This window comes from Egretta garzetta, unplaced genomic scaffold, assembly GCF_000687185.1.
Source record: "Egretta garzetta isolate BGI_Z169 unplaced genomic scaffold, ASM68718v1 scaffold425, whole genome shotgun sequence".
Taxonomy (NCBI): Eukaryota; Metazoa; Chordata; class Aves; order Pelecaniformes; family Ardeidae; genus Egretta; species Egretta garzetta.
Window position 1 is genome coordinate 1426721 of NW_009259796.1, and position 20951 is coordinate 1447671.

Here is a 20951-nt window from a genome sequence, read left to right on the forward strand (position 1 = left end):
GGCTGAGCAGGTGGAAGCCTGTGGTGAAGAGGAGGAGGAGGTAGTCTGCCGGTGCGGTGCGTTCCACCTTCCTCTCTGCAGGCGTCGGGGAGATGTGCAAAGTAAGTAATAACATAAGGTGGTGCCGCAGCTGTGAAAACTCAGAATGCACCAAAATGCACCTTTGCTTTCTGGGAAATGAGCGCAAAACCAACTTTGGAAGCATTAAAACAGTGGCAGGTGGCCTTGCATCGCTCCCTGTGTTGGGACTACAATGTGGATGTCTGGCCTTCCTGAGGTCAACAGCCCGTTTATTGTGCCTTTGTGTTTCTTCACTGTCACAGTAAGCCTGCCCAGAGCTCTCCACTTGCAGAGCATGGTGCTGGACCTTGGTCTGTGAGGAAGGCAGGGGGGTCTGCGAGCTGGCAGTCCCCAAGGTGCACAAGAACTCTATCGCCCTCTTGGTTTTTAAGAGCAGACTGAGCTGGTGAGCATGTACGTTGAAACAGGAACAAAACAGAAGCAAATATGGGAACTTGGCAAATGCAGGATATATCCTGAAGAGAGAGATACAGTTTTCTGGAAAGGTGAACAGTATGGATGTTCTGGTCGTAACTTGCCATTCCATAACAGTAGATTTAAAGCATAAGAAGTATCTCAATAAAATACATGAACATGCAAATGCTTCTTTTTCTGATGCTTACCTAAGGTGTGGCCTTAAAACATGCTGGCCACTGTGGAAGCTCCACTTCCCAGCACCCACCCCTACCCCCCCAAAAAAATCCTACCTTTACCACAGAGAAACTTTCTGTGGGGTGCAACATGGGCGATTACAGTGTGAGCTATTTGTGGTGAGTTCACGCCCTTCCTTACCTTGCAGTGACTTGTTCTAGTCCATGCCCTCAACCTAGTCCTGTTACTCAGAGCTCTGAACACTGTTTAATTTTGGAAAGCCAGGGGCTTAAATTGGACATGGATAAATGCTAGGACACTTTCACATCATCCATGTGGTTTACTCATTCGGAATGTTTTTTAATTCCTAAATGTGCCAAGAAATTTAGTCTTTGTGGTGCTTATTTATTAAAAATAACTATCTTGCTCATGCCAGCAGCTGCTGCAAAAATGCAGTCTGCTGCTTTTTACATAATATAGTATTACACAGGATGTTTGTTATTTAATATTTGAAAATAATGTTCAATTAATGGTGATAGCTTAGTGTAACATTTGTGTATTGTCATTGCTGCAAAACCTGGACTTAAATGTCAAGATGATGAAAACTTGGGTTAGCACAGATTATTTGAGTCAAAGGGGTACTGGTTTCATGGGTTTGCGTATTCTAAAACAATGGTGCTTGGACAGCTTTGCCATTTTGTAACTCTGTTTGCCCTCTTATGCTGGAAGAACACGAACCCTTCTGGGTTTGGTCATCCTCTTAATGTCATCTCGTTGGTGCAGGCTTTTACATTGCTTCCTGCTCAGCTATGTCTGTGACAGTGGTTTTCGGTTATTGTTCGTGTATCTGTGAGTCCTCTGGTGAGGGAATCTCAAAATGTAACAAAATCAAGCTAGCAGTCGGTTTCCTAGGGGGCAGCTGTGAGCACCTATAGGCAGGAACACAAATCCTTCAACAACTTGTGTTTTTTCAGTATGACAGAGTTGTTTTAACTGCTGTGACAGATAAGTACTGCTTATCCTGTGAAATACGGAGGAACAGTTTCTTGTGTTTTGTTACCCTTGAACAATGGTTTCAGCAAGGAGACAATGCCAGTGACATTAGATTTTTGAGCCTTTTAAATGACCGACAGTAGGAGCAAAGGAATAGGAAATCAATGTTAAGTAGGACCCCAAGAGCAAATAATGTCGTCCTTCAGGCAGGCGAAGGACAGGCGCGCTGCAGTAGAGCTGAGCCGTGTTCAGGAGCAACCTACACGCATCACACGCAGTCAGGGACATTACTCGTGACAGTGGACTTCCACAATGAAGTATTGTTCAAATTTATCTCCTATCCTACACTTGGGGTTGAGACAAAGTTTAATGAATAATAAACCTACACAAATTTGGTGGTTTTCTTTTTCTGGTTTCCCTGAATGTTTTGAGATCTTTTTGCTTTCTAATAGAATGTGTGTAAGTCAGCAAAATACAATTTTAAAGACTGTTTTTTTTAACCAAGGAAAAGATATTTTTGTTGTCTTAATGTTTCTGTTGCTATTGTTAGCACAGAGCACCTTAATGCTGCAGAAATTACCATTGCTTGATTCCTTTTTCTTTAGAAAACATACAGATATATGTGAAGAAAAATATAAAACAGTTTGTATGATGCTATCTTATTGGAAGTCAGAGAAATTCTAACCAAAAGCATTTGCAATTTCAGAGAGAGCTATTTGCAGATTTCTCCATTCTTAGAGAACCACGCTGAGCACTTCTCTCTTAGTAGGATAAAAGGGCTTTTATGCTTTAACATTTTCTTATTCTCTATGATAAGAAATAAAGTAGCTTACAACAAAAGCCTGTTCTTTTAGATGCTTTAGAGAAGAGTATTTATTCCAACCAGCTTCACTGTTAATGTTCCAGAATCCTTCTGGTAGCAACTTTGGTAGCACTGACATAAAAAGAGGTACAGATTTTTAGATTATTATTTTTTTTAAATAAGCAATATTGCTGAGATAAAGACTGTACCCTCTCATTTCTTCAGTTGTGTTTCTTGCCCATAAAAACCACATAACAAGAGTTTTTAGCTAGTTACTGGGGGTAAGTGCCAAATCTATTCACAGAAATGCCTTCCCAAATATGCCAACTCATTGTAAATGAAAAGGGTCTGTTTCTATTTATTATGCAAGAATGACTTTATAGTTTTGCAGGTCTTTTCCTATTGTCTTTTAACCTTTACTTTCAGCTGGTTTGAGATTAAAAATACCGAGCAATGGGTCTTCTGTGCGCATGGGGGAAAACAAGCACTGTGAAATTGTGTTTGATGGAGTTGGAAAACCAACACAGATGATGAAGAGGGACTGTATTTAATGCTCCCTAAAGTCTTATCAAAATACGGGGATGGGGGCTGGAAGGGCATGTATTCAGAGCCTATAGATGTTTGAAAGGTGTCCACAGGATAGAGGATCTAGCATGAGATGCAAGGGCAGCACACAGAGGGCTGGAATGCAGCATGCTGAGGAGAACACTGTGAATGCTTTCCTAGCAGACTTGACTGTTAAATAGAAAGACCTAATGCTTTTAAGAAAATGGAATGAAAAGGTCTGTGAAGTGTGCTTTCAGTCGGAGGTGGAAATTGATTAGCTGTTTCTGAGGCCTTCCCTTAGGTATAGAATGGGTGCATGTCTTGATGAGACTGGGACAATAATAATCCTAAAGGTTTTGTCATTTATTTTGTCAAAATTAAAAATTTCAGAAGTCTGGCATCTTTCCCTGACATAGTAAGTTTCTCAGAATGGGAAACTAACCAATGAGGCCACAATTGCTAGTTTTTTTGTATTTATTTTCAAAACACTAAAGGATGCAATATTTCCTGGACATAAATTATAAAGTAGGTAGTTTCCTTTTTTTTTTGAGGTACGTGTACTGTCAACATTAACCTTGAGCAACTTTTTTCCACAATGTTTTTCTCAAAAACAAGCCCAACCCCATTGCCTTGAAATTCTTTTATTCAGTTCTCCTACAGTGAAGCTTTACATTCTTATTCACAGACAACTGGATGTTTTTCTCCAAAGCGTACATAGTTTTCACTTCAGTCAGACTTGTCTGCTCCACACCCCCATTTTGCAATGTACAGTTCCCACTTGCAGCATTTTCAGTAAACATGGGATCAATTGAGTATACAGAAATAGGTTCTTCTATAAAATTTCCATTAAAAAAATAACAAGTTTTTATTTACAAAGTATTTGCTACTACAAAGTAATATTTCCTATTGGTTCAAATATACTATTTGCTAATGCCAGTGTTCCTATTAGGAAAGTAAAACTTTGTATATGCATTTTTCTTTATATCTTTGTCAGCATTTAAAGCACATATAATACTACCACATTCTTTTATACACTACTCCTAGCCACGTACAATGTGGTAGTAGAAATGAACACTATTTGATCAGGACAAAAAATCAGCATAGCTTAATAGCAGTCTTGCTGCAAAAATAAAATTTTAGTTTATAATTTAAAGGTATTTGGAAAGAAAGAAATCTATGGAGAATTAAAAAATATGCTGAAAATTGTTTGTAAGATGAATGGGCAGCAACTTGGACTCTCCCAAAGACACAGAAGTTTAGCACAAGAAAAGGGAGAACCATTTCTGCCCAAGTGTTTGTGTGACACTTGATGCCAATATATATGTTGGGGGAGGGGGAGAGGAAAAGTAAGATAAGTGGTTTAAGAAAATTAATTAAAACTTAAGCTCCCATATAGTTAGCATCCTCATAAAATGTTTACAAACCCGCCTTTGAGTTCAGCGTTGAAAGAGATCATAAAATAGCTTTGTCCATGACTGGCCTCATTGAGGAAAAAAAAAAAAAAAAAAGAAAAGAAAAAAGTCTTATTTAATTTAAAAGTTAATGGACTTTCAAGTGGTTTCTTTATTTTAAACACAAAAAGGAAGTGTCTACAACTTACTTCCATGTCAAATATAGCAGATATTAAAAAGTGCTACTGTAACAGGGAGGAGGGGTAGACCTGCCCTTTTTATCACATACTGCATGTTGCAGCGGCTCCATAACATTCATTGATGTGTACATCGGCTTTAACTCACTGCCAAGGGATTGATCTATTGCCAGATCACTCAAGCAGTGCCAACAGACACGTACTGTTGTAAAAACTGTGCCTGTACTTGCTGGCTGGTTACTCCTGACGCGACACAGGGAATGCAAATACGAAGGTTGGTGCCTTGGTCCCAGGGCATTATTTGCAATCAGGACCTGAGCAACAAGGATGAACTCGTATCCTAGTTCTTACAGGTTTACTCAAAGTAGGATTAATTTTTTCACAGCAGGTGCCTGTGAGATACAGTGTCATAACATTTGCATATACTTCTCTGAAGTATTTTTCATATATACAGCCTGGCTTTAGAGACAGGGGAATGTGCCAGATGATACCTGTGTGATGGGCTGTGATTCAGCTGGTGTTTTTTGAGGGAAATTCTGGGAGATCCACTTAATCCCTGCAGTAGTGCAACCAAATCTACTAAGAGTTAAAGTCACATTAGAGACTTAACGAACCCACCAAAAAAAGGGGAGACTGATTTTATGGACTTAACCTTTTCTGGTCAATGTTTTAACTTTTGTGGTTGTTCAGAATAATTGTATTTGACCCAAAAATGTCAGTGGGAAGGGCTATGCATACGTGGTGTTTTTTCCTTCTTTGACTGCCTTGGTCTTATGGGTGTGCGTGCCATTTGCTGCTTCATGGAAGGCAACAAGAACCAGCCAGTGTTAGGGATTAACTTTACTGTTTCATTCAGTCTGGATAATGAGAATAGGCTAAAAACGAGTCACTGTTAAAGACTGATTTTTGTCTTGGAAAATGTTTCCTATATACTGCATAGGTGAGTGTGATTTACATCTATAACTGGATTTAGGTTTCACATAGCTGTTTCCTGCTATCCCATGGTGTTCATATATCTAAAGCGCCTATGCCTGGAAAGTGTTAAGCGTTTAAGAACGGCATTTAGAGAAGTCAGAAGACAAAGCGGTTGCCCCTTATTCTAGCCTATACAGAACACTAAGAAGAGATGCAAGTCTGGGCTACTGGGAGGTTCCTGTATCTGCTTGGAATTATCATGGCCCTCCTACGGATACTGATCTGGCCCAGGTCAGCCTGCCTTCCTTATTGGATGAAGCAAAATTAAGTTATTAATTTGCTCCATATTGTTCCTGAGCAGGAGGCTTTCTCCTGGGATTTGGATGGTTAGATCTCAGATGCTGCTTCTGCCCAATTTTGAGCACGGATTTTTGGTGTACTTCAGCTGAGGTGGATATCCTAAGTATTGGATTCTTGGGTAGTGTCAAAAAGATGTAAACAGAAAGAGAACATTTTGGTTTTGGCTGATCTTTGGGGTAGGCCAGACAAGGCAGGAGTATTAAAGATGTAGAATGACTATGCACTCTCTAAGGGGCTGCGATAAACAGCCCCATCAGTTGGTACGGTAGGACTGCTTCTATGAGCATTCCCTTGCCTGTCAGTGCCAGCTGGGTTTGGAATCCATGGGTGCCAACTCGGGTAATTAGACTGAACGAGCTAGGAAGTACTTGTATGAGCAGCTCTACAGTGACTAGAAAGGATGGCAATACTGAGCAGAGGGAAGGAACAACTGGGAGTAACATTTGTTGTGGGGATTATTTTTGGCAATATACCTGGGTCTAGGGGGACACAGTTGCTCACAGCCTCTTGCAAACACTCACCAGGCTAAATTCTAACAGCTAAATAGGAAAGAGAGAATCTGATTTGGGAACTTGGTTAAGTCTAAGGAATGAGAGTTGCGGGAAGTTTCATGACATCAGCTTTTAGTTATGTGAATACCTGCCAGCAGAAAATTAAGTATTTAGAGCTGTTAACATGCTTGCAAGGGTAGGAGTGTGATAATCAGAAATTATGAATTATTTATTGGCACATTACTTCTAGACATAAGTCAGAATTCAAGAAGTAGCATGTTTTAAAAAACAAAGACTCAATAAACAGACCAACAGTCCTTAGCCTCTTCCTTGTTCATCAGTAATGCTGCAGCAGGCACTGCTTCGCAGTGCTTGAAGGTTGAGATGCTTTCAGCCATAAAATGTACCAGGCTTTGGAGTAACTCAGCTGCAGCATTTCTTTCCTGAAAATTAAGCTTGTAGTAAGCAGAAGGATGTCCCCTCAAGGTATGGCGAGTACTAGGATTTTTTCAATCAAAAATTTAACAAGCTCATGTAGTCTTTTCCCAGCTTTGTTATATCTGGTTATTTAAAATACTCATGTTCCTGAGAGACTTGTAATGAAAAGATGTGTTAGGTGGGTCAGTCAGAAGAGAACTTGTTTTGGTTTGTGTACTGTATACTATACCCTGTGGTTACTAGCTTTGTTTTTACATGAATCCAAAACCCAAACATCTTTAACTCACTAAAAGGAAGTCTTCTCAAAAAACTGCCTGGATTATTTTCAGCTGAAAAGAGCCAGTTAATTAGAAAAATGAGTATTGCCTAGTGTTCAAATGTGATTAAATTTCAGCCGTGCTCTTGTATTAAAATGGTGGAGATATGGTCAGAAGAGCATTTGACATTTAAAACCTTAACTGTGGAATTCTAAACTCAAGCATAATTTTATGTAAGAACTTGAGGGTTTTGTTTTTCTTTTTTTAAAAAAAAAATAATTTCAGTTATTAGACTTTTTTACATGTTTTTTTTTTAATGTGCTTTTACATTAGGCCTTTTTACAATGTTACTTTAGGCTGACTTAGTTGATCAGCACAAGTCGTTCTGTGGGTATTCTGTGTACTCGGCAATTGCCAGCAGCTCAAAAGAATTATGAGTATTTGCAAGTTATAGTTTAAAAAAACTAAACAAAACCTTTAACCAAAATGGAAGTGCCTACAGTGTGGCTTGTACTAGGTTTAAGGAAGTTAGTTAAAATCATACCTTCAGTTAAACTGGTATCATTTGCTTTAGACTTCCCTTAAATATACACACTTTCTTCAACTAGGTGGGTTGTTGCCATTAAGTCCAGTTTGAAATGAGAAGACTGGCACACCTTAATACAATTCTAAAAAACAAAATCCACAAGTAGATTCCACATAATAGAAAAATGCTCTCTCCCACTGATATTTTTTCATCTAGTTTGTGGTGCTGACAAGTTTTCCTAAGTAAGTCAAATTTAGATTTTTCAAGCATCATGAAGTCCAGAAATAAAGCTGTTTACTGCAATATATATATAAAAGTATTGATACACAGCATTACATTGCTTGCAGCCAAGTGCCTTCTGACTGTATAACCAAGAAATAGCGTTCCTAGACAAAGAAACATGTCATGCACGAAAATTTAGATGTTAACTTTGTCTTATAAGCGGTACCATCTAGTACCAGTTGCTACTTTTTTCCTCCAATGAATGTCAAGGGTATTGCACAAGACGGGGGAGGATGATGGTAACTGAATAGAAAAATGGGAAAACCAGTCTTGCTAATGATGATTTTATTCTGGAAAGTATCTATCTGCTGCTGGTGTTCAGAGGGCGGGGGGGGGGAAGGCCTGCATGTTGAAGCAACTGAGCACAACTACTGCCATTAGCTTAGTGGGAGCTGTGCAGTTGCTTAATATTCTCAGTCCCTTTGTTACTCATAATTAGTCAGAGCTCAATTCAGATGCAACAGCTGCATTTTGTGTGGTCCTGTATTTACCTGTTTTGTGGGGGTTTTTTTGGTGTTTTGGTGGTTTTTTTTACATATGTCAGCTAAGATCAACAAGAATGATTGAAAGGCTTGTCTGAGATCATACATGAGTGACTATGGCTGGATAAGGCCCAAAATTCTCCTAGTTCCCAGACTTTAGCGTAAACCACAGGACCGCAGTGCTTTAGTTGAACTTCATCCTCAACTGGAACTTGGCACAAAGAAGCCCAAGGAAAGAATTTCCTTTTGAAGTTTTTTCTAAATGTTCTAACTTGTTTTGTCCTTTGTATTCAACTAGTTCAGGAAAAATAACTTCTAAAGTCTTGGTTCAACTGTCTAAAATGTTATGTGCTCCTGGACTTTTTTTTTTTAAGTTGATAGCTTGAAGTTTACCAGAAAGCAAGACGTTGTGCCGTCTGCTGCTTTGAAGGACATGGACATCAATGGAAGGAAGATAGCACTGGAGATCTTCCTCCTGTAAAGCAGCAAGCACACTGACTGCTAATAAAATGCATTCAATTTCTGGGCAGGAGGTGTTTTTGTCAGGTTCTTATAGTTCAAAGTGCTCCTCTTTAGGAGTTCAGTGTTTTGCTGGTTTTTCTTTTTACACAGATCTTGAGTAATGTGAAGAAAGTGTAAAGTTGAATGTGCCTCTAATGTATTGAGGAGGAGAGAATGGTAAATTTAGAAAACGTGCCCCTCTTGAAGAGTTCCTTAGGATCCTGCACGTATTGGGTATCTTTGATCTGCCCTCTCCAATGACAGCTGACTGACAGACAGCTTTTGAAAAAAACAATGAGTTTTTAACAATAAAAGCAATTATCTGCTTAAATGAAACGTCATTTGTGAAGCTGACAAGTCCGTCATAATATGCCTGGAGTGTGTTACCTTCTCCTCCTTATTTCAAAAGTGAGCCACTTCAGTCAAGTATTGACTTGCTCAGCAAGAATATAATTTTGTATTTATAAAGCTTTTCTTCATGTAGAGGTAGTGTTACAGATTTGGTTGAAGTGAGGTGGTGTAAATCCCTCAGTCTGCTGTTGCCTGTGAGCCATGAGCACAGGACAGAAGATATTAACAGTCTTGCCCAGAGGGTGAATAACATGGTAGGCATGTATAAATTATTGTAATTTGTTTATTTGCAACTCATTTGTGTAAGCTGGATAGCTCTTGACTGAGCAAGTAGAGCTATACCTAAATAATGGTGCCGCCCTAACTGTACCTCAAATGCAGGAGTTCCAACTATCTGTGAAAAGTTTCTAAATTTCTAATGCAATATGCAGGTGTGCTTGTATGCTCCTTGTGGTTTTACCTGTCCTGTGGGTAGCTAGTGGTCTGCTAACTCCTGTACAACAGCCAGGTAGCTTTTTAGCTGGAGCCTCAGTTTATCTCACTGCCTCAGGCTTGGTGCTTTTGCATCTTGTCAGCTTGAGTGCAGGCTTGTCTGTAAAAGATTGTGTGGACATACCCCACGCTGTGCTGGAGCAATGGTCACAGCAGTCAAGGGACGCAGTTTGCTGCCTTTGCTCAAGCAGATGACAGCATTACAAGCCGCCTTATTGCCTAACTAAAGAACAGAGCCAATGTGGGTTGAGCTCTGACAGCTAATATACTGGTACTTAGAAACAGGTCGACTATTTACATACAGTATAAAAACTAAAAAGAAGTAACACTATTTTAAACTGGTTTTACCGAATTAAAAATAGTTAACTTTGAGACTAATTAACGTACTGAATGTTAGAACACCATGGGAAGAGTACCTCTACAGTGTATTTTGCTCTGTTATTCAAGTTTTTCTTTTAAAAAGGTCTTTATGATTGGATGCGATGTTAACTATAGAACACAGAGCCTCCTGTTGCAAGTCTGATTTAACAGCTCAAATGGGATTCATATTGTGTAATTTTAGCCACAAACTGTTTTAAGTAGTGGTTCAATACTACTGTTTTTCAAAGGTGCATCAAGGTGACTGCAACAAATTCATTTTCAGAAAGTCAGTCTATCATAAGCCAAGCTGAGTAGAATGTAAAACATGAAATATTGTTGAAATTTATTTTTTTTCCTAAGAACCTCAACCTCTGACTTAAAAGTTATGTGACCTGCCCACCCTGAATTTGAAAATACTGCCTTAAAAACATGCTGCCTGAGATCCTTAACAGAGAAGCCTTTTTTTTTTAAAAAAAAAAATTCAACACATGCTATAAAATCAAAGGAATTATAAAGTTAGAACAGTAAAGGAGAAGCTATACTGGATACACTATAATCTAGAAATACAATTTTTAAACTTCCTTGAAAAAAGCTGGTGCAGAGAATACTGCTGTTTTTATCCTGACTGTTTAATCATGGCTAAGAATAATCACTTATTTATAATAAATTAGGTCTGCAGTATAAATGAACATATGAACCTTTCAAAAGAGACATATTATTGTTAAAGTACCTAAATTGGATTTAAACTATTTCAAGATTCCTTTAATCACTTGTGATTTATATTACTTTTAAGAATCTTCTATACAGCAAGTCGAACAGAAAAAAGCAAACACTCTAACAGCCCCTTTTCCCTAGAACAATTTTCATATAAGATAGTTTTAAATAGCTATTTTAGCACATTTACGCGTGCTCTCTCTCCCCCTTTTTCTAAAGGTAGCACAGCCAAAGACAAGGCAAGAACTGGCATTTGTTGACTCTTTTCTTCTCCATCTGGTAAAGACAGGGGGAAGACAGAGACTTGAGACAGAATGTCCCAGAGTGGAAAATGTGAATTTGATGTTTACTTTGCCAGATCTCCAGGGACTTTGTTCTTTTCCTTGGTTACAGTTGATAAAACCCACTTTGCTCTGTGTCCGCATGTCGCTCTGTGTTCAGTTACTAAAAGTTTTAAATTTCAGCTGTGGATGAACTGGTTTTGAAGCTTCCATTTTGCTTCACTGAACACAGTGCAAACCAAGGCAAGAAACTTGAAGTAAAATCCAAACAGGAGCTCCTATTAAGAATATTTATGAGCAGCATTTTGTATATTCTATTTTCTACTGTCCTTATTCTGGGGAGGAAGAATCCTCATCTTCATCCTCTTCATCTTCATCATTGAATGAGCATGGAGTTTCTCCCCGTGATTCAGAGTAGCGCGATGTTGCACTGCTGGACTGTTGACTGCTAGGGGCGAGAAACTGCCCGGTTGCTAAGGCCACTTCAGCATCCAAACACAACCCTGGATTCTCACTAACAAAACAATAGAAATGTCAAAGTTTAGTGGATTTCTCATGAAGTTTTAAGCTTTCTTTTTGGCCTCAGCTTTTCCTTTAGTTAAATAAATGCTACCAACCAGGAAAAATCCAAAAGCTTTACATTTAACACAACTAATAGTTATCAAAATGCTAAAATATTGGGAAGTTGCACAAAAAGATTATTGGTTGGCTTTTTTTTTCATAACCAACTAGTATAATTGCTCAAGCCGAAGAAAGCTTAAAGAAAAATAAATCTATCACAGTTTTTTCAATACACAGAAATGTTTGCAATATGAAATTAAACTATTAAATGCCATGAGGAAGAACCTGTTCCAGAATAATCCCTCCTTCCATTTTTTAAGGTACCGGTAACCTCCAAGTAAAGTATGGTGGGTGTTTTTTGGATTGGGTTGTTGTTGTTGTTGGTTGGTTTTTGTTTGGTTTGTTGTTTTTTAATTTAAAATTATGATTAGACTGTGTGGACTAAACTTCTTTCATGAGAGCTTAAGCGGTAGTACATTTAGACACCAAACATTCCTTTGTATTCTTCAGAAGTATTATCGGGCTTTTTTCCACATGTAATTACCTACTTGTAGTCCATGCCCAGGCAGGAATTTAAGGTTAATCAGGAAAACTCTGTCCTTATAACAAGGGCTTGGAAGTGATTCTATTCTTTTGAAACATAGACACAAAAGAGCTAGTATGTTCAAAATTCAAAGCATGTGATTTGACCTTTCAAATGTAATTATCAAGGAAGACAGAATAAGAGACTTTTTCACAATCAAAAATCAACCACAATAGAAAACATCTCATTTCCTGCATGTAAATGGTATAAGTGAGGTTACTGAAAGTACAAGCATGTATCACTATCCGTGAATAAAAAATTATTTTATTTACCTTGATTTAGCATCAGAAGTGCCTCCTGCTACCTCTAAATGTGAAACTGCTTGTGCTGAACTTGAAAGTAACCCTTGGTTTATCCATGAAAATCCTGCTGACATATCTAGAAAAAAGCATAGTTGTATTTATGATAGTTACTTACATTTTTTTCTTGCTTTTACAATTTTAAACTTTGCGGTCAGGAGCCCTTAGTTTAGAAGAGAAAGTACGAGTAGCTCGAGTTGATTTAATCAAGATGAAATTATATATCTATATATCTATCTCCCCCCAGTGTTTGTGGCTGCACTCATGCCTTGCACTCACTGATGCTCAGAACTGTGGTTATTTTTATGAAGCTTTTCCCTCTGTCTGAAGAGAATTCATGCTGCGAATGACCCTGGCTAGCAGCTGTATGCAATCACAGGTACACGAAGTAAAGTTTTGGCGTCCTTCACGGAAACTTACTGCTACAGATTGATCCTATCAAATGCCCCAACAGCTCTAAGTGCCTTTGCTGTTGCACTTGGTGAAGGTATGAATGGAACTGTACTTGTCAGTTTGGAGATCCTGCAATGAAGCCACCAAGGTAGGGTGCATTTCAGTTGTGTGTGTTCTGATGGCCAGAGGCACTTTCATCTTGGCGGTCTCACAGCTGGCTGTAATGCAGTGTCCTAATCCATTCTGATGCTGAATAGAGGGGGCAATCAGCTGTGGACGTGGTCAGAGTATGCCAAAGGTCTTGTGCCAAGAGTATGAGAGAGAGCACCTGCTTGTTGTATGCTGCACATGTGATGTGCAAGTCAGTCCCCTCCCTAGGACAGGAAATTTTAGGATTAAAATGGTCTTGCAATAATGCTGAATTCCTTGAGGTAGTATGTTAAAAGGCCCCTGAGGGATGTGAATGGGTTACTTATAACCCTCGTAGTACTTGTTTTCAAATGCCCTAACAGGTAATGCCTGCCAGTTGGTTCCAGTTATGCACGTTTCTGCCAGGAGAATCAGCAAAATAAGTCTATTGATCCAATTACAGTTATGGAATTTTTTGGGGGGGTTGGTGGTGGTGGTTTTAATTTGTTTCTTAGATGAGGTGTTTCTATTGACCTACCCAAATTCCACCTCAACACAAAGTTAAAATCAAAATACAGTTATCAGGCCTGGCTAGTTCTTTTTCATGGTGCTCGCATGTGGTTCCAGCTGCATGCATTAAACCAGGAGTTACAGTCCTTACTATTATTTTCTATGCCTAATCAAAACCTCTGTTCTGCATAGCACAATGGCAGTAAAATGGGATTGTACTACTCATATTTTAGCTAGAATAGTTCTATAATAGCAGATAAGAGGAATAACTAAATGTGTTTGTTACATATGCTTTCTCATTTGTCCTTCTGTGGTCTTGTTAGGCTTTGGCTCCTTGAGATTGCACAGTGTACTGCCTAGCACAGGGATGGTTTTAAGCAGATTGTCACAGCCATGTGAATTGGCTCACCACCCACGGGGATTCACAGGCTTCCTTGTTTTGTGCTGTGGAGACTCGTTAGCAGTGAGGTATTTAAACAACATGTTACAAAGCGAGGCTAGCAAGGTTTGATGTTCCTGCCAGCAGTGCCTTTGGAACGTGACAGAACACACTGATAGGTAAGTGTCTGCGTTAGGGTGATCTGTGAGGACAGAATAGAGGAGAACAGTTGAATATGGACAGAGCTGGATGGCTTTCATTAAGATTGCCCTAAATGGAGGTTTGTTTTTATAGCAAACGTGTTCTGACAGTCTCCTTCCATCTTTGCAGGAGGAGGCCAAACCATTTTGAATTGTATTTAGCTTAATGAAGTGGATTAGAGATACATCACAGTGTTGTTTCCTGGTCTTTTGAAGGGGTGTACCTGTGTGTACATGCTTACTATTCCAGAAACATAACAAGTCACTGCTAGTAATGGTGTGTTTTATTAACATTTTGGGATAATAACTAGTCAGCTTTTCTTTTTTGAAAAGCAAGGGAAGTATGGATTTTACACGTAAGGCAGAAAGAAGGTTCATAGATGCATATCCCTGCCTTGTACTTTCCATTGACTTGCATTTCTAAATTCTGTTTTCCAGTGGGCTCTGAGGAATCAGGGAAAAGAGGAATCTTGTGAAAGATGGGGAGTTTAAGAAGCCATTTCTTGTATGGCAAGGACTGTCAAATTAGAAGTCTGCCTACAGACTAGAAAACAATTCCTGCTTCTAGCAGAGTAGATAATACACTTATGAACCAGGGAAAGCATCTTCCTGAGGTGGTACAGTCCAGTCTAAGAGCGGCATCCTTATAATGAACTGGGTGTATCTTGCAGGAGACATTCTTGGTAGAAATTTGTACTTTACACGAGAAGGCTCCAGAGGAATACCCTCAATAGCCTTTAGGAGTTAATGCAAAAGTAAAAGTGCTGCATAAGGGTTATTGCTGACAGCTGAACAAGCTTGTTCATTCAGTGGGTACTCATCTCTTCAGTTCCAACTCCAGCCGATTTTCCAGCCAAGGCTTGTTATGCAGGTAGGTCACAGAGCACTTCTTCATGCAGGGAAGAATAAAGAAGTGATGTAATCTAGAGGTCCTAAACTGCACTGCGTTCTCTACCCACTGCCTTAGTGGGATACTTGCAAGTGCCTCAGAATCTGTATTTCCTGCTTTTTAAATCTGTAGTCTCCTTTCTAGGAGTGAGGAGCCAACTGACAGAAGCAGGACTTGGTTTTGCATTAACTGCCTGTAGTATATGCATGACTTAAAAGGCACAGGATGTTACTTTGGATATGGTTCTACAAGAGTTTATGCTTGTCTCCAGCAGTGGTGTGTTTCTCTTCATCCAGCAATCTCACTCCCTCCTTTTACACTTGAACTGTTCTGGTTTGAACTCTTAGCTACATAGTTCTACATGCTAAATTGTCAGAAATTCCTCCGCCAGATAAAGAGCCTGCAGTCAAGTACCTTGAACCAGCATGTGAAGGGGGCAGAGGAAAGGAACTGTGTCAAAATGAAGAAATGGGCAGCAATATGTAATTAGGATCGTGACCCTGGGATGCCACCTTAGCTGGTGCAAGTGTCATGTTAGAAATAACTGCTCCTTCTGTAGTAAGAAGCTGGCAGGTACTGTGTTTGAGTGCAGTCTGTTGTATGTCCATCACTTTTTCTGGTTTACTGACTTAGCTAAAGCAACACTTTAATGTGAACTTTTACTGTATCCTCTACTCCTGCTCCCTTTTGGAAAACAAGAAAAAGTAAGGTCATGTCAATTTTGGAAGTCTGCATTGATTATGACAATTGAGCAACAGAAAAAAATGTGTTACAAACATCATTTAAGATAACAAGTAATATTTTTCTTTCTGGTGTTAATATGCATTAGTTTCTGCTGATTTCAGTGGCAGTCAAACACCCGAGGATCATACCAATGTAGAACTTACTTAAACTACGTATTAAAAATTTTTGCTAAAACATCATGAAACCTATAGAAAACTTAGCAGACTCTACTTCTATCAAATCAGAGCACTTGAAGAATGGCTAAAACCCATGATTATTGATACACACAACAGTTCAGCTGTTCCAACCACATTATTTGTCATGTTTAATGCAATTAGAAGTGGTTGGGTTTTGGGTTTTTTTTTTGGTGTTTTTTTTTTTAAAGCTCAGATGGTCCAAGGTTTTTTGTCAATTTTAAATTTCTTTCATTGAACTGGTTTAGACTTGGATTCTTCCACCTGTTTCTCCAGTCCTCTTAGCAAGCATTACAATACCAACTATTGTAAGTGTTTGGAAGCCAGTAATTACCTGAAAAAAAGATGACCAGGCTAAGTTCAAACTAACATTGTACAGGAAATGACTTACCTACGGACATATTAGAACAGGTTTCTACAGCAGTTGAGTTCATGGGGTCAGCTAATGTAGGAGAACTTTAATCTTGATTGTAATAAATTTACTCAGTGAATACATAAGAGACCTTGATTTGCTTTTCTTGTATAGTAGTAATTGAAGCTCATGTACTTAAACATGCCATCACGAGAGCTATAGAAGTAACCATGAATTCTAAAAACCAGTGATGAGCCTTCCATTTCACTACTCTTGCAGTGTTAGAAACAATGTCTAAAGACTGCCAAGGTTAAAATGGAAGTTATACTTAACTGAAAATACCTAATTGGGCAAAGGCTGGCTTTTCCAGTATTGTGCAAAACATTTAAATGTGTTTCCCTTATTTGTCAGTTACTGCCATTAGAAACCTCTACTATGCAATTCGTACTCTTTAACTGTAGATTTGTCTTGTGTAATTAAGTAGCAAGTAACAGATAGAAGTAACCTTTAAAATAAATGTACATACTCCAGTAACACTTCTGGACTAACTATTTCAGAGGCTGAAACAGCTGAATGTAACCCTTGTCTGCAAAGTACATTACTTGCCTCAATGCATTTTGAGTAAAAAATAAAATCAATGCATTCCTTATGATTACAATTCTAGACAGGTTTCTGGCTGCTGGTTTGCTACGAGCGAAATAATCCTAATCGCAACATTCTTTAACAATATGCAATCTTAGAATCTGTTTTGTCTCTTTGAAGCAGAGTACTACTTGTTTCTCACTTGCACAGGAACATCATGGTTGTTTTGCCTTTAATGCTTTCAATAAAAAACCCCACCAGCAGTGCATTGGTGTGACTGAATTTTTTTCAAAAGAAACTAAAATGAACTGCTAGTCATTAGCTTAGGCATGCAGTTTCATTGCTTAATCTTTAAAAGCTGGTTTTACTGAGTAAATAGTGTAATGACAGAGGTTTTTTGCAAATGTAAAGAAACCCTCTTCTCTGAAAATAAATTAATGCAGGCTCAAAATGAAATACAAATTTTAGCTTGCTCCTCAATACGTGGGAGCAATTAAATAACTCGCAGACTGCAACGCTATTAAAAGATGTGGGTTCTGCTCCTTTCCCCTTTTTTACATTGCTGGTAAATCATGTGGCAGATAATTTTTAGTTGAATGAACCTGCAAGGAACAAATTAAGCTATCCTTTCAACTTCTCTTTTTGGCACCAGTACAGCCTTATAAAGGCTTGGTGTACAAGTTCAAAATTGAACGAAATCAAAATATGAAATCTTAGTTTTAAAACACACAGGATAAGGGGACGAGGAAAACACAAACAAGTGTGGATAAACATAAGCACATTTGATGTAGTTTGAAATGTTAAGCCATTTAACATGTTCTAATGTTAGTGCATCTAAGTAAGTGAATTCTAATTTATATCCAGCAGTGTTTTGACATCACTTCTTTTAAGAAACTGTTTCATTCTTAATTCTCTCACACAGTAAAATCAAGAATACAAAAACACCTGTTCAGCTTCTTGACTACTTAACTATATGCTCCTTAGCAAAACAAAGTATAATTTTTAATATAAAGCCTGCACTTAAAAGATCCTGATGTGAAGATTAAATGTTGCCAACAGAAGGGAATCAACTTTAGGAACGTTTCAAAAAAAAGTAAGTCAAATGTTTGAAGTTCCCAACCTCCCTGTGTGAAAGACACAATTTTACACCACTGTAACTTAAACGAGACCAAAGCCTAGTTAGTAGAGATGTCTGGGCAACAGCTTTGTTCCCCCTTTCCTCAAAAAAGAAGGTCTGCATACAGTAATGCATTGGGTAACACTTTGTCTACAGATGAAGTCCCTCCAGAAACGTGAGAAAATGTTGGGCTAAGTTTAAGCTTTGGGTGGAGCAAGAAGAATGCAGGCTGACAATAACTAAAGGAAGTGATTACACGTTTTAGCAGCTATAGACCAATGATGCAGCGCTGAAGAGATAGAGGCTTAAGTCTATTTGTGTGTGACCTGTTCCAACAGTATAACTAGGGGAGGTAAAAGCCTCTGCATGGGACAGCTGTCCTGGAACTCTTTGGAGCCTCTTGCTTTATTTAGAGAAGCTCAGTTCTGACATGGCACCTGCTGGCCATGTGTTTTAGCTAAGTATCACTGGTTTACATGTTACTGGACAGGGGAGAGCCTACCATCCACATACTGAGAGTACACCGAGCGTTCTACACTGGCAGAGATAGGGAGAATTCTTAGCACAGCTCACCTGCCTCAGGCAAAGTAAACTGGGTCACATATGGATTACACTCAACCAGTTCAGGATGCTCTTGCTCTTTCCTTTTCCTCCTCAACTTGGGAAGAGCTGCCTTCTTCCAGTTTGTTCCGCCACACATCCACAGTTATTCAAAATTAAGACTAACTCATGGAAAAATCTGTTCTTCTTGTCAATTTAGTGATTTAAGAAATAATTTCTTTATAATGCAGCTCACTCAGAAGTTTGTTGTTATAAATGCAAATTAAGTTTACAGGATAACTATGATAAACCTTCCAAAATTAACTGTTAAACAACTCATTTATGTACCAATCCTACTAGCTCCCATATGACTTCAAATGTTACATACCTATGTAGGTTAATATAATTAAATTTGCTTCAGTTAGATAATGTTATGAATGTGATCAGGAACAATATTTCAGTGTCTTATCTAACTTACCTGTGATGTAGCCTTCTAAAGCTTTTGGCACCAGTGATTTTGCAGTTCTGAGGTCCTCAGCCGAACATTTGCCAGCCTCAAGCCCAAAGGACATTCCCATTCTCTTCAGCACCTCGCTGTCGTCATGAATCTCAAAAGTGTTATCGAAATTGAAGAGGTATTCAAATCTGCATGTAAAAGGTCAAAGTGAGATGGTTTTGAAAAGAGCACAGCTATGCTTTTTTTGCCTATTTTTCTTTTTTTTTGGCATTCACTGAGGTAAGTGTCTAAATTCTTCTTTATCTGTAAAGGGTCCTTAAGGGAAAAAAAAAAACCCCTGCAGAAATGCTTTTTCTCTTCTGCTTCTGTGACTGGCATGCCTACAGGGCTTAAAATGGCACTTTCTCAATTAAAGTAACTTTACCGCTGCAGGAAGAAAGTCTAAAATTTTCTACCTCATTAAACAGATTCAAAGGAGAAGAGGGAGGCCTTACTAAACATGAACCTTCACTTGTACTAAATCCAATACTTTTAAAGGTCACCTGCAGCCCTGTCACCAAAATAACTATTTTGGTTTTGCTTCTTTTACATTTCACTTTCTGTTCTACTGTGCAAGACTCCTCCTGTGAACTGACCTATTTACCTTGGTGTAACTTCACTTTTTTGGATGCATTTGGATGCAGCTAGCAAAGCAGTCTGTTCAGTCTCCTGTATGTTCCCAGCCTACCATTTCTGTTGCAGGACTCTGAAAAATGTTTTTCATTGCATATAGAAGTGGAAATAGTGATATAAACTTCAGTATAGCCTTAAGAAACGCAGGGGCATTGAGACTGGCCTTATGCTATGAACACAGGCTATTAAAAGGCTGGCCAGCACTGGTCCAGGGACTACCATATAAAGTTAGTTCCCAGTACCTCATTTGCTGCTGCCAAAACCTTTGTCCCTGGAAAAGCAACCCATCCATGAGATACGATCTTTAATAGATAACTCAGTGGTGGGTCTTCCATTAGCTCTCCAAGCTGCTGACACATGTGGATTTTCTTGATAGGTATTACTTGTAAATCTATTGTTTATCCAGCTGTAAATTTATTTAAGCATAACCACGTTAAAAGTGAAAGTAAGATGTGTCACTATACCTTTAACTGGTACGGTTACCTTCCTGCTACCCAGACTGGTGCAGCTGAAGTCAGGCAATTGTTTACACAAACAGGGGATGGGAGACCAGCGTCATACCAAGTTACTACCAGCAAGCTGATCTAAGTAATACCTGAACTCAGCTCTTACAGTGCAGGACTAAAGGCTGTATTTATTGATAGCTCTGCAATTCTCCTCCCGTGTGTTGCAGTCAAATACTGGATGCTAGAAAGGAGCATAACTCTTCCCCCCACCCCCCAAGTTTCCAAACAAACAAACTTACAGTGACATTTCTCCAGTACAGTTTCTAGCCACCTGCAGCCTGGGATGTAGGAAGTCCCTACCCTGTTAATAGCTATTTCAGGGTTTTCTTTCAGGGACTTGACATGGCCCTTTTTTGAACCTGCATAAAGTTTTGGCATGAACAACATCAAATGCTATGATTTCCATAGACTTAACTGTTGCAAAACCACTTACATTCTTTTTGTCTAAAACCTGTCGCTTGGTACCTTCTCTTTAAGTCTCTTAATTTTATAAGCAACTGTGTACAGTGGTTCCCTATGCCCATTCCCCACGTCATCCATGATTTTATAGACACTTGCGAATCCTCTCTCCTCTAGGCCAAAGAGTCCATCTGTTCCTTCTGTCAAAGCCTTGTCATAGCTTCAGGCATTCTCCATGCCCTCGTGTGTGTCTCTCTTGGGTATACTATGCTCTTTTCAAGAACAAGACAGTCTGTAGTATGCCAGATGGAAAAGCACTAGATGTACCTAGTTTTACAGTGTATTTCTTACTGTTTTTCCTAATAGTTCCCAGCATTATTTTGGCCATTGTTGAGAAATCAACTTTTGTTCTCATGGAATGATCTACTGGGCTGCC

General features: G+C 38.8%; 1 protein-coding gene across 4 annotated transcripts in view; it reads right to left on the reverse strand.

Moving 5' to 3' along the window:
- The window catches only part of TFDP2 (transcription factor Dp-2), a 65958-nt gene that overhangs the window by 14359 nt on the left and 30648 nt on the right, over nt 1–20951 (reverse strand). For all 4 annotated transcript variants that reach the window (XM_009639749.2, XM_009639748.2, XM_035895274.1 and 1 more), the window contains 4 exons: nt 18960–19126; nt 12447–12552; nt 7370–11544; nt 3811–3821 (listed from right to left, as the gene is read on the reverse strand). In XM_009639749.2, coding sequence (XP_009638044.1) covers nt 11361–11544; nt 12447–12552; nt 18960–19126 — 457 coding nt within the window. In that variant the 3' untranslated portion in view covers nt 3811–3821; nt 7370–11360. The remainder of the gene's footprint in view (nt 1–3810; nt 3822–7369; nt 11545–12446; nt 12553–18959; nt 19127–20951) is intronic.